Here is a 14,084-nt window from a genome sequence, read left to right as displayed (position 1 = left end):
TGTCTAGTTCTGTTTACACTTTGTCAAAACATTTCAGGAGGTCTGAGGTTTATTAAGTGCATGCATCTGCCTGAAGGCTGCTGGAGGCTAGTGCAGCTGTTGTATGGACCAGAGTTTGAAAACCTTTGCTGCAAATTTATATGTTCACTGTTAATCTGTGTTGCAGCTATTGTCATCTGCTGCTCTTCATAGCACCAAATAGGGCAGTGGCAGCAGGCTAACAAGAATATCTGAACATTACTGTAGTGAGGCACTGTGGGGTACCAGGGCAGGATAACAGGAGTTACCCTGTATCTCCCTTTCTAAACAGAACAGGAAAGAAATAATAATAAATCGAATAGTTCAAATAGCAATGGGATGTATGTGTGAAGACTATTTAAAGTGGTTGAGAGAATGATTGGACTGATTTCAGAACTTCTCTTCACTGGGCTGAGTTCCATTTAGTATCTTTATTGATGATCTGGATGAGGGGATCGAGTTTACCATTAGCAGATTTGTAGATGACAAAAAGTGAAGGCAGGAGGGCTCTGCAGAGGGACCTGGGCAGGCTGGATAGATGGGCCAAATCCAATGAGATGAGGTTTAACAAGACCAAGTGCTGGGTCCTGCGCTTTGGCAACAACAACCCCATGCAGCGCTACAGGCTGGGCACAGAGTGGCTGGAGAGCAGCCAGGCAGAAAGGGACCTTGGGGTTCTGATTGGCAGGAAACAACATGAGCCAACAGTGTGCCCAGGTGGCCAAGAAGGCCAATGGCATCCTGGCCTGTGTCAGGAATAGTGTGGTCAGCAGAACCAGGGAGATGATTCTTCCCCCATACTCAGCACTGGTGAGGCTGCACCTTGAGTATTGTGTCCAGTTCTGGGCCCCTCAGTTTAGGAAGTGTATTGCAGCACAAGTCCTGTGAGGAGAAGCTGAGGGAGCTGCGGTTGTTTTAGTCTGGAGAAGAGGAGGCTCAGGGTAGAACTTAACGCTCTGTACAGCTGCCTCAGAGGAGGTTGTAGCAAGGTGGGTATCAGTCAACTAGTGACAGGACAAGAGGGCACAGTCTTAAGCTGCACCAGGGAAGATTTAGGTTGGACATGAGCAAGATGTTCTTCATGGCAAGCATGATTGAGCATTGGAATGGGCTGCCCAGGGAAGTGGTGCAGTCACTGTCCCTGGAGGTGTTTAAGAAAAGACTGGATGTGGCACTCAGTGACATGGTCTAGTAGACAAGGGCATAGGTTGGACTCGATGATCTCAGACATCTTTGCCAACCACAGATCTTTGATTCTGTGATTCACTAGTAAAAAGAAAAAAAATTGTTCCGTGTACCATGGCATCCCTGCAGCAGTACAAGGAAACAAGCAACAATCCAGTTTCATCTTGGATTTGAAAAAAAAGCTCTGTCAAATAAATGCATATTTTCATGTTATGACCAGAAATGACTAAAGAATCCATGATTTTGACTACGTGTCTGGCATTCTGCCTCCTTCTGACTGATCACTCCAAGCCATGTTGTTACACTTTCTGTTAAGTTCTTGCTTCACCTCTGCAAGGGGTTGGTTGCAGATTTGTACAGATTTATACAGTCTCTAAGGTAGAAGCATCTGTTTTAAGTGACTTCTCTGATCAAAAAGAAAGGCAATGTTAGATGCTCTGCATTGTATTCCTTGCACCTTATTTCCCAGCAGACTAAAGTGCTACATGGGTACTACTCCTGCATGTTAATACAAATGCCCATCTAGAAAACAAGTCATGGTTTTCTTAAGGCGACATCGGATTTTCTTCCCTCTTTTTTTAGTCTACAAAATTTATCAACCCATTCTGTCCTATTTCCTCTTGATTCCTAATGTCATATCTCTTGTTGACTTAATAGCTCTCTTCCAGGATTTTGCCCCATTTCCCATTTGTGTAGTGGAAATTTTAGGTTTTATCCTATATAAAGATAATATAAATGGGTTAAGTTTTAGTCTGTGACTTTTTTGTATTTAAGAAATGTTCAAGGCTTATCCTCCCTCTGCACAGTGCTAGAGGGAGAAGCAGCAAGTTGTGAGTCTTGGTTCTGTGAACACCTTATCACACTGTTTTATGAAAGTTTGCCATCCATATAAAAATCTTTAAATGAAAATAGCAAAAATACCAAATTTTTTTTTGTTTCATTTATTTAGCCATGCTCTTCTGTGTTGGTTGAGTATTGTACTATTGTATAGCAAATGTTCAGCACAATTTAATTAAAATGATACTTAATAGAAATACCGCCCCGGCCCCAGGTTTTAAAATACTTGTGTTGAATGGGAGTTTTTCCCCTTCCCTTGACTTTGATTACATAATTTGATGCACATTGTTACATGAGAAATACTCCAAAGTGGAAGCACAGAGCCTCACTGCATGGCTGCCAGCACAGGGCTGCCTCCAGGCCTGGAATGCCTCCACCCCTGGAGCTGCCAAAGCCAAGGCAGTCTTTCAGGATTGCCGTGTGGGCTCTGTGTGTTGCCTGTGCCTGGTAACCTCCTGCAGCCCAGGGCTTGTAGGGGCGTCACTAGAACTGGGAAGCCTGAGCCAGGGAGTGTCCATTGAGATGGAACTGGAATCCATATGGTTGCCTTGTGTAACAGCCCTGTTTAGGAGATGAGAATTGCACTCAGTAACTTGGGTTTTGTTTTCTCCCAAGCTGCTGCCATGGGAATTTAGGTGACAAATCAATTGAGTCTGTTTGGTAGTAACCTGTAGTCGAATTCCTGGTAGGAATTCAGCAGCTCAGTGTTGGCACTCCTTAATGCCAAATCTATCTTAACTACTATATTTGTAGTATCTTTGTTAACTTTTTTATTACTTATGATTGCAAAATTCATCATGAAGAATTTTAATTTCAGAGAGTAATTTGCAGTGGGTTGTTTTGTTGATGTTACTCTGTTTTTACTTCAAGGTAATTATCATTTTGTTGTTTGGTTATTTTTTCCCTTTAGAGATCAGATGGTCTTCTAACGAAGTCATGGGTAGCTGTTGTAGCTGTCCAGATAAAGAAACTGTCCCAGATAACCACCGAAACAAGTTTAAGGTACGCAACTTCCATAGTATGCTGTGAATTATTTTGTTGCTTTCTTGCAGAGCGGGTCTGTGATTGAAAAAAATGAAATGAAAATAGAGTGCAAATTTCTGAACAGTTGAAATATTGCAGAGTTGCAGCAGGTGTCTGTGGCTACAGGTTTCTCCTGCCCCTTTGAGGAATCCTCTCTTATCAGCAGTGACAGGAATTCTCTAGATAGGGTAGGCTTTTTAGGACAGTTTTGATCTTCAGGAAGGAGGAGCAGCCCTGTGCTTTGATCCCTCTCCATTTCAGTTGGTAGGGGCCAAGTGAGTGTTGTCTCAAGGAGGTTACAGAAGTTAGGAAAATTGTAAGCATAAGGGAAGAGCTGTTGGAGAGGTGTGATTATGAATCTGAATGCAGGGTCAGCAATAGAAAAATTTCAGGATTGCTGATTTTATTGGAAGGTCATTACTAATTAAGGCAGTTAAATGCCCCCCTGACACCCGATCCCGTCAGATCTCAGAAGCTCAGCAGGGTCAGCCCCGGTTAGTACTTGAATGGGAGACCTCCTGGCAATACCGGGGGCTGTAGGTTCTAGTCCTAAGGACTTCACTGTCACTGTCCAAGCTCGCTTGGCCGTGGCAGATGAACCTGAGTTAAAGGGTGGGGCCAGTCCTGTGCATGCTGTGCCTCACCTAAAAAATCCACTGCGCAGACTGGAAGGGCACACCCATGTGGGGAGAGCCCTTCCCAAAATCTTCATTTGTGAAGCCTGGCCATGACTGACTGACTACAGGAATGACCACATTACTGATTTTGAGAACTTTACTCCTTTACTTGAAGAAATTTATTTCTACTGTGCTTTTGTCCCATATATCTCTGGAATTTATAAGCTTGTGAACACTTGTTCATGTGTTTAACAGGCTAAACATGAAGCTGCTGAAGTCAGTGACTTTTAAGTAAACATTCCTTTGCATAGTCACACAAGTCAGATTTGCTTCTGTGCTCCAAACTCTCAGTGAGCTGACAAAGGAATGCTTCCATAGTGAAAAATGATTCATGTGTTGACTTAGGGAAATGTTTATTGTCAGTAAAGAAAGCTGAAAGATAAAATATTTTTCTGCTTTCTTACTCTTCATGCATTTGACATCACTTTTGTAACTAGTTCCTATTTTTCTCCTCAGAATTTCTCTATTGTTTGCATCACTGATTTAGCAGTGGGGGTGGGGGGAGATGAAAGAATGTAATTTGCAAAATGAGAAAAAATCACATAAGCCTCAGTAGCAGATGAAAATATTCCTCATTCTTTTCAGTTGAGTAGATTCAAGTTGAAAATGGCTCTTTAAGGAGTAACATTAATTCCATAGGGGAAAATTTTTGGTAGCTTTTTATTGAGTAAGAAAGAATCCCACTAAAAGCAGCACTGTGAGATAAAATACATGCAGGGGAAAATATATATTGTCCAAATTCCATAAAGGTTGCAGATGACCTCAAAACTGGTTTAAAAGCAGAAAGAATAAGAGTTCAAGCTTTATACACATGTTTTCACACAGGATAACTATAGGGTATTTCAATTATTTGTTGACTTTAAAAAGGCAGCGATCTAAAATTGATGAGTGATTCAGCACAGTGCAAGGCTATACATGTATGTGAAGGAAGCTTTATCATGGAGTCACTTACCCTTCTTCATTCCTTGTCCCAACTGTAAGTGGGGTTATATGACAAAGTAAATAATTTTTTTTAGAAATGGGGCTCTGAAAGATTCCATTATTATCTGAGGTATGCTTTATGCATGTGGAAATACTAGAATCTGTACATAAAGCCAGTTTAAAAAGAAGTATTTGACTTATGAATCTCTTCTACTTTACATTTCTCATCAGATTATACAGTAATATTTGGCAGGCTCATTTGTGTTGCTTTTTACATAAGTATTATTTTAACTTTTTAATTCTGGGTTGACGGAGTGAAGGAACTTGTTTGGTGAGTTGTTCTTTTTGTTTGTTTGTTTTTAAAACTTCAAAGATCTTAACTGGTATGATAGCACAGGTGGAATTTATCAATGAAACATTAAGATTATCAGAAGTGGTATAGTTTCTCAACAGAGTACTTACTAATGCTTTTTAATTTCTTTTTTAAGGTTATTAATGTGGATGATGATGGTAATGAACTGGGTTCTGGCATAATGGAACTTACAGATACAGAACTAATTTTGTACACCCGTAAAAGGGACTCTGTAAAATGGCACTACCTCTGTCTCCGTCGCTATGGCTATGACTCAAATCTTTTCTCTTTTGAAAGTGGTCGAAGGTGTCAAACTGGACAAGGTATGTGGAAATTTTGTGTATAAAGATTTTGGAAATTTATTTGATATTGGAAGATACTTCCCAGTCCTTTGGCAAGAGTTATAAGTTTTATATGTGAGTGTGGTTTCTGGAAATTACCTTATGAGGAATGTTCTTCTTGTACAGTGAGGATTTGAGTTGCACATTGTGTTAGGCATTGTAGGTCTGGTGCGCTTCAAGCTTCTGTGTGGATACTTTTGGTCAATTAAGAGGTTGTTTTGGCAGGGAAATTTTGCCTCATAGGTTGACTTGACTTTCAGGAGGAGGCAGTGGAATCTGGAACTGTGGAGGAATCTCCTCAGAATTTAAAGAATTCTCTGGTTTTAGATTTTAAAAGACTAGAGTGCTGATACGAACTGGATTTTCCCACCTTATTATCTTCAGTAACATATTTGTTTTTCATTCTCTTCCTAAAGCAAATGCCACTTTCATTTATATCAATACATAATTCTCAAATTCTGACAAGTTTTTGCATGAAGTGTGCTCAGCTGTGCTCAGTTATTTTCTGTATGGCTTTCATTGGAAGATAGTTACCTTTCCAGTTCCCAGACCATGCCTGTCTTGGCCAGGGTTGGCTCCCCCTGGGAAGATTCTCTCTTCACTGCAGCAGTCCCTGAGGGATTCTGTTTCAGTTCAGGTCTTGGCCTCATTTTGAATCTTTCTGCTGTGAAGTAGCTCTGTGTAGATCAAATGCTTATGTATTCATATATTGTGAAATTAAGTAGCAATTTTTTTACAGATTTTTAGCATTTGCTAGTGGTTTTTATAGTAATGATATGTAGAAACTGCAGTTTTTGCTGTTTAATTTCACTGTAAAAAAATCAGGAAGATGAAAAACTTGATGATAAATAAACCTGGTCAATCTTCATTGTCCAAGCAGTTGTAAGGGCAGACAAATTCTTTTTTATAAAACTTTAGAAGGCATTCTCAGTTCATCTCCTAATGAGAAATGGGGATGTTTTCAAATGTTTATACTACAATAAATTTTCAGAATTCTAAATAGAAAGTAATAAACATTGTTTTGAAGATAATCACTGTAATTGGTTTTGCAGGTTTAATTTACTGCTTCTTTTAAACATTGAAAAGATACAAATAATAATTAATTCAAAATACTAATTTGAAGGTTCTTTTCCACAGTGTTTTTAGCACGTGTGCAAAATTTTCCAGCAAGTCTAATGGACTTCTCTGCTTTCCTCCCAATTTTGCTTTTCTTTCTTTTGGTTTTTTTTTAATAGAGAAGATTAAGCACGCTATGTAAGCAGCAACCCTTTCCTCCCTCTTTTGTTTCTTGACTTCCTTATGTAATATTGCAATACTGTGAATATTGAGAAAAAAGAAGTCTGGCAGAGAATGTTCTCTGCTGCCCTTTTTGCAGTGGAGCATTGTTCCTGAGACCTACACTGGGTTTTGTGAGCACAGTTGCAAAACCTCATCTTCACTTTGTGTCTTGACTGAAAAGGTTTTGGTTTGAGAATTCACTGAATACTGCCCAGCAACTTCTTGCATTATCAGTATTCTTGTTTGTGTTTTCCCTTTAATCTCAAATTACATCTTTTGATAAGGTTGTGAGAGTGCACCATGGTGAAACATTGAGTTTGTGCTAGGTATTAAAAATCTTGAAGACATGTTTTAGGAGCACAGCTGATAGATAATTCATGATAGAAAACTTAGAGAAGCTGGCATGTCACTATGTTGAGTGACAGATCACATTGTATTTAATGTGAATATATTTAAAGGCAGTTGAATTTCTCAGAAACATACAGGGAGCTTTTTAAAGCTTGTGAACCTAGCTTTTTAAAAAATTCTGTTTGTTTTCTGTTAAGATTTAAGCATCCAGTGTGAATTTTCAGAAGACATTAATTATTAAACGTGGACTGTTGTACTTGAGCTGGATCATGGGTCAGTGAAAATAGAGTTGGAGAAGCTCTGCAGCTCCAGTAAAGCAAGCATGAAGCTTATTCAGTGCACCAGCTGAATTAGTCATTGAGTGTCATTCCTCTTTTGGTATATTCCCAGCTGAGTTTTTGTGAACCTCTGCAAAGTGGAGCATTTCTGGTAGTTCTGATCTGTCACAGTTCTGCGTCCCTAAATAACTACCTGATGGCAGTATTTGCCAGCATATTCATAGAACTGCACTTACAGGACTAGCTATATGGATAGGTAGTTTTTAGTAAAGAGTGTTTTAAGATTGTAATACTCACTTTGAAAAATGAGCACCTGCACCCGCGTTTAACAAGCATGTCAACTTTAACTTCATGCTTTCAATGGAAGAATAATCCAAAGCTGCGACTTTGCTGGTGAGGGTAAGTTGGGACACTCCCTGCTGTTCAAAGGCAAAGTGGCACAATACACACACAAAATACCTGGTATTGCTGCTAACTTTGTGTTCCGTGTCTATTAGCCTAAAGCAATTAGTTTGTTCCTGTCTGTTTCAAACAGTTTGTCTTACTAGCTTTTCATTTTAATCTTCTTAAAGAAACTAAACTTTTACCCAGTGTTTAAATATTTTCTGTTGTGCAGGTATCTTATTTTTATGGTAATTTAATAGAAATCCAGTTTAGAAAATATGACCTTGTAGCACCACTGTCGTTTCATTTAATATTTTTTTATATTGTATTTATTTAGTAGATAACCTTTTTCTGAGTTTAAAAGAAAAACTATTGGGGGGGTTTCCTTATTTAGCACTCAAAACTTAGTTTTGCTCTTAACTGAATCAGTTTTCTGTTCTAATTTAACTTTTGGTGCATGGGAATCTTCTATGAGATAACCACTTTAAAGGTTCTCACAGTATCTCCGTGTGTTTTGGTACAAAGAAAATTTCCTAACATTTTTGCTTCTTTAACAGGTATTCGTTATGTGGATTCCAGTTCTATTTGTTGAAAGTTATATGTATTGTAAGGCATGTTTCTTAGTTAAGGGATTTTGATTTTTTGTGTGTGTGTGTATTTGTAGGAATCTTTGCCTTTAAATGTGCACGGGCAGAAGAGCTATTTAACATGTTACAAGAGATAATGCAGAATAACAGCATAAACGTGGTAGAAGAACCAGTAGTGGAAAGGAATAATCATCAAACTGAGCTGGAAGTTCCAAGAACCCCTCGAACACCTACCAGTAAGTATGGTTCTACTGTCAGATGACAGACCTAAATGTAATGTGTTCAGTGAAAATAAGACTTGATTTGCATTTAATCTGTCATTAAAAAGAAAGCTAATTTAAAGCTAAGATGCTAACTACCAGTGATGCATTCTCATGAGGTACTTGCTGAGGATTCTTTTTCAAGAACCCTAAGTCTTGGAAGGAGAACTGCCTTAATAAAGTTCTCCTCCTTTAAGAAATAATTTTGAGAACTTAGTTGTTGCATAAGAACACTTACGAATACATCTATTGAATTGCTTTATAATATATCAACATGTTTTACCCGTAGCATTTCTGAGAAATGTTGATGCTGGGCAATGTTCCAGCCTTTTTATTAGTGGGAGAAAGTACTAGTAAAATCACATGTGCAGTGGCTTTCAATCTTTCTTTTGCTCTGAGTAGATGGATGGGTAGAGTGGAGTCCTTTCAAAAATACCAGAAGATTTTAGGTAATCTCAGGTAGATGGCTTGATATTTAAAACTAGAAATTCCAGGTTATTGTTAATTTCAGAGAAATGGAAGCTTAGTTAAATAAGTCTCTGTTTGTCATGGAGACATGTTAATGCTAGAAAGAGAAGTTGGATAGGGAGTTTACTGGGAGGACTGTGGTGTGTAATACGTCCAGATTTCAGTGGTTGCTTCAGACATGTTTCTCAGTAAATACGAAGATGCTAATGTCTGCTTTCTGTTTCCTTCCTCCAAGCAAAATTGAGCCTTGTGAATATTTAATACTGTTCTACATATTCTGTTTTCTCTTTTGAGAATTGAAAATTAAGATATAAAACATCTTACTCATATACAGTAAAATGTTCTATTTTAATATGGTCTTGCTTGTTTTCAAATTCAATAAGCTCCTGGGTTCAATGCACAAAGTTTACCCAACGGCTATCCCAGATACCCATCTTTTGGAGATGCTTCATCACATCCTTCCAGCAGACATCCTTCTGTTGGAAGTGCACGCCTCCCCTCTGTTGGTGAAGAATCAACACATCCTTTACTTGTAGCAGAAGAGCAAGTGAGTGGTTTTTTTCCCCTCATACATCTTAGGTTCTACATTACTTCAGATTTTTCTAATGATTGTTCTGTAGGCTTTCACTTGTGTTTTTCCGTATCAGGTGTAATGTATTTCTACCATTTTTTAGCTACCTCAGAAAAGTGTTTGTTTTGGCTCTGTAGGAATTCATATTTATATATAAATAAAGATACAGAAAGTATGTATTTGCATTATACTATTTTCAAAAATTTCAGTAATTATTTTTAAACACATTGTATGTTATAATGAGAGGTCAAAAAGCTTCTTTATATATATGTCTTCTATTTGGCAAATAGAAATGATGTAGTAATTTGGGTTAGAAGGGACCTCTAATCCTCTAGATCAAATTTTTAAGTTAGGGACAGCTCCACAGAGCCTTGTCCTGGTCATGTTTTGAATACTGCAAACAGTTCCACAGAACCTGAGCCCTGTGTTCCAGTGTTTTACCACCTTTGTTATGAAAGCATTTCTCCCTAATATGTAATCAGATTTTTTCCTATTACAGCTGGTGTCCACGGCCCCTTAGGCTTTTGCTGAACATGTCTGAAAAGGGTCTGGCTCTGTCTTCTTTATATGTTAGTTGAAAACAGGGTTCCCTGGCCCTCTCTTTAAGATGGAGCAAGGATGGTGCTTTCAGCTTCTCCGTGTACGTCACATGCTCTAGCCCTGAACTAGACTTGCTTCAATGTGGTGATGTCTGTCTTGTACTGGGAGCTCAGGTTCAGTCTCCAAAGAGCTGAATTGATGATAATAATCTTGTTGCGTAACCTACTGGCTGTGCTATTGCTGACATAAACCAGTGCAAATTTGGTTTTCATGCTGCCAGAGCACCCTGCTGACTCACATTTGACTTAGCATCTGCATGGACCCCCAGTGCTTCACTGCAAGGCTACTTTTCAAGTCAGTTGCTGTCCAGCCTGTTGGTGTGGTTCCCTACCAGGCACTGGACTTGGCATTTGCTGTTGCTGAGGTTTCTGTGAGGTCAGTTCTCCAGGCTGCTGAGATCCCTCTCAGTGGAAACAATACCAGTCTGAGATAGATTGAAAACTTTCAGCAGATGTGTTCTCTCTCCTCATTCAGGTTGCTGATGAAAATGTTAGTCAAGCTTAATAATGCCATGTGATTTAGGAAGATTTTTGCATGTGACAAGAAGCAGTGTTGGAACCAGAGAGGGTAACCAGAGCAGAATGCAGTGAACTATCTTGTGGGAAAGGATTTATTAGGAGCACCACAGAGGAGTTCAGGTGTTATTGTTGGAATTACTGAAGAGTAAAATGAGTTTGAAGTATCAGTGTAGGAGTCAAGTGAGCTGTAAATAACACTTTAGCTTGTAGGGCTTGACAGGGAGGTTTGGAAGGCTTACATGACTGCTGCTTTAAAATAGTACTTTTGCTGTTTGGGTATCCAGACATGGACTTAAAATTTAGAAAAAGAATCCAGTCTTTCCCATTCAGCCTCATGTTGATTCTCTGTGGGAAATTGGAGGGATAACCTCATAGTGTATTTCTGCCTTCCTTAGTGGCATATGGTGCCAACTCTTGCTTCTTTTTAATTCTTAGTGCCACTTTTCATATGGAATTGTGTATTTTTCTACTTTAGTTTCTGTTACTAGGAGGCTGTTTGCTCTTGATGAAAGAGTGGACTATTCTTCCAGTGGACTCTAACTTCTGGTTTTTGTTGCTGGAGTACTACACAAGGCAAGAGCGTGAAGGGGTCTTTTTAGGTCTCTCTGTGGTTTTGGTGTTGTTTTGGTTTTTTTTCTTTTATGGGCAGTGAATTTCCTTTGCACTGGGGATATTACAAAGACAAATTTAGCCAAAGTAACTGTTGGTCACTGTCACAGTAAGAGACGACAAAGTAGAGCTCTCACTGATCTGTCTGTGTGCCACAATGAGCTAAGTGGGGGCAGCCCAAAGTTCCTTTCATCAGAGCAGAGCTCTATATTAGAACCTGAAAAGTGAGAACTAGAGCACAACTGAGATAAAACATCAAATAAAAATAATTAATGTAAGATATAAATTTGTTAGAGTAACATTAACAAAACCAACAACAAAATTTCAGGGAACAAACCCAAAACTGACCACACTTCAGCAAAATGTGAGAGGGCACCTTTGCTTGTAAACACCTGCCATAACAAGATTTTCTTCTCAGGTACTTTGATTAGAAAAGTGCAGAGTTAAGAAGGAAAGAAATTTGGAGTGGGGAAAAAGACACAAATAACATCTGAGTTTCCTCTGTTTTCTTCTTCTTTTAGGTGCACACTTATGTCAACACTACTGGAGTACAAGAGGAAAGAAAAAATCGATCAAGTGTGCATGTGCCACTGGAATCAAAGCTTTCAAACACTGAAGTAACTAAGGTGAAAGAAGATCAGATGTGTACTGATGACAGAGATGCTCAGGTTCTTCTGGAGCCTGAAGGAGTCAAGTTTGTTTTAGGACCAACACCTGTTCAAAGGCAGTTAATGGAAAGACAGAAACTGGAACAACTCGGGAGAGATCAAGTTAGTGGCAGCAGCACAAACAACACTGAATGGGACACTGGGTACGACAGTGATGAACGTAGAGAAACACCATCTGGTAATAAAATGGTGTACGAAAATATCAATAGGTTATCAATCCCTAGTGCCTCAGGGGTCAGGAGAGGTCGCTTGACATCAACCAGTACCTCAGACACCCAGAACATTAACAACTCTGCTCAGAGGAGAACTGCGCTGTTGAACTATGAGAATTTGCCATCCTTGCCTCCTGTTTGGGAAGCCCGCAAGCTGAGTAGAGATGAAGATGACAGTTTAGGACCAAAGACCCCATCTCTGAATGGCTACCACAATAACCTAGATCTAATGCATAATTATGTCAATACAGAGAATGTAACAGTACCAGCAAGTGCTCATAAAGTAGAATTTACACGACGTCGGGACTGCACCCCAACAGTCTTTAACTTTGACATTAGGCGTCCAAGTTTAGAACACAGGCAGCTCAACTATATACAGGTTGACTTGGAAGGTGGCAGTGACTCTGACAACCCTCAGACTCCAAAAACCCCCACCACTCCACTTCCGCAGACTCCAACCAGGCGCACAGAGCTGTATGCTGTGATAGACATTGAAAGAACTGCTGCTATGTCAAGCTTGCAAAAAGCACTGCCCCGAGATGATGGTACTTCTAGGAAAACTAGACATAACAGTACTGACCTGCCTATGTGAGCCTGGGAAGCATTGAATCATTTGCACCTTTTGTGAAGTTTATAAAATTGAAGATGCGAGTACTTTGCATTTCTTAACACTAACGCCTTTTATAGACTATTAGAACTTTTTCTGCATACTTCATGTACTTGTCTAACTAAAGGGAATTAATGTAGAGCAAGTATTCATCTAGGTAACACTATTTCACTCTACAGTAGAAGTAATTACTGCATAGCAGCATCACCACCTTTCACAGTGCCTCGTTAATTGATTAGAGTCTGAGTGACATGCCGGTTTTGAATTTATAAATATTCTGGTCTGGTGCCTATACTCATTAATGGCATTTATAACACTTTTTAAAGCCTCTTGATATGTGCATTATTAGCAGGTAAACGTAATCTTTCAGTATACATATCTTACGTTCATTTCTCATTGAAGTGATTCCTCCAGAATGAAATGTATGTAATGCATTAATTCACTCAGTTTGACACACACAGGATACATTGGTTCATCTCAAGGAATATAAACACCACACCTTTTTTGTACGTAGGCAAAAAGGCCTTATAATTCCTCACAGTTTTCTCAACTTGTGTGATGTTTGAGAGCTCACGTTGATGTTCATTGATCAGAGCTATAAACACATCTAAATCCAGCCTTAAGCTCCTTCCACTAAAATAGAATTCCAACTGGCATATCAAATTCCCTGTGAAATCTGACAAAATTTGAATCCCATTAGAATTTTGGGATTTTTTTTTGTGAAGGAATTCACAGGTGGGCTGCATGAATTAAGGCTCTCTTGTCATTTCTTAGTTCAGTGTCCTTTTCTTTCTTTGCATTTGTATGTTTGTTTTTTATTTGTTCCATAATGTCTTGTTTTAAAAGTCAAAATTTTGTACCTAGCTTTAATTATTGTTCAGGGTCGTGTATGTGTTTGTCTTACTCTCTGCATTTGACAAAGAAAGACTCCTGAAGGTCAAATAGTTGTCTTTGTCCAGTGTTCCACTTGTTTATGCCTGAGAGAAATATCCCAGCTCTCCAGCAGCATGCATTATTGCACAACTGGAAAGGTTTATATGCAGTTATTGTCTTCCTCTAAAGCATCAAACACAGGTTACGCGGGAGGCAGGGTACTGGACTTGATAGTTCTTTATAGAAGGTTGTACATTCTAGCAGTGTGCATCCCTAGGTGATAGGATACTTTAATTTAGATCTGTAGTAAATTATCTGAAGGTAGTATTACCTACAAGCATACTTCCTTTCCTTTTGCAATTGGTGAACTTGGTTACAGTGATGGCTGCTCAATGTTAACAGGTACATCCAAGGAGACTTTTCTTTGTGGAATATGCCAGATGCACCCTTAGAAGTTTTTATTTTGCTT

At 39.0% G+C, this 14,084-nt stretch overlaps 1 protein-coding gene across 5 annotated transcripts in view; it reads left to right on the top strand.

Annotated features, from left to right (window-relative positions):
• The window catches only part of FRS2 (fibroblast growth factor receptor substrate 2), a 49,420-nt gene extending 35,732 nt beyond the window's left edge, over nucleotides 1-13,688 (top strand). For all 5 annotated transcript variants that reach the window (XM_071552238.1, XM_071552237.1, XM_071552240.1 and 2 more), the window contains 5 exons: nucleotides 2,951-3,042; nucleotides 5,150-5,336; nucleotides 8,307-8,465; nucleotides 9,341-9,504; nucleotides 11,777-13,688. In XM_071552238.1, coding sequence (XP_071408339.1) covers nucleotides 2,977-3,042; nucleotides 5,150-5,336; nucleotides 8,307-8,465; nucleotides 9,341-9,504; nucleotides 11,777-12,727 — 1,527 coding nt within the window. In that variant the 5' untranslated portion in view covers nucleotides 2,951-2,976 and the 3' untranslated portion in view covers nucleotides 12,728-13,688. The remainder of the gene's footprint in view (nucleotides 1-2,950; nucleotides 3,043-5,149; nucleotides 5,337-8,306; nucleotides 8,466-9,340; nucleotides 9,505-11,776) is intronic.
• The last annotated feature ends 396 nt before the right edge of the window (nucleotides 13,689-14,084 follow it).

This window comes from Pithys albifrons, chromosome 3 (assembly GCF_047495875.1).
Source record: "Pithys albifrons albifrons isolate INPA30051 chromosome 3, PitAlb_v1, whole genome shotgun sequence".
Taxonomy (NCBI): Eukaryota; Metazoa; Chordata; class Aves; order Passeriformes; family Thamnophilidae; genus Pithys; species Pithys albifrons.
Note: the sequence above shows the minus strand (reverse complement) of the source record. Positions and strands in the feature narration are given on the sequence as shown.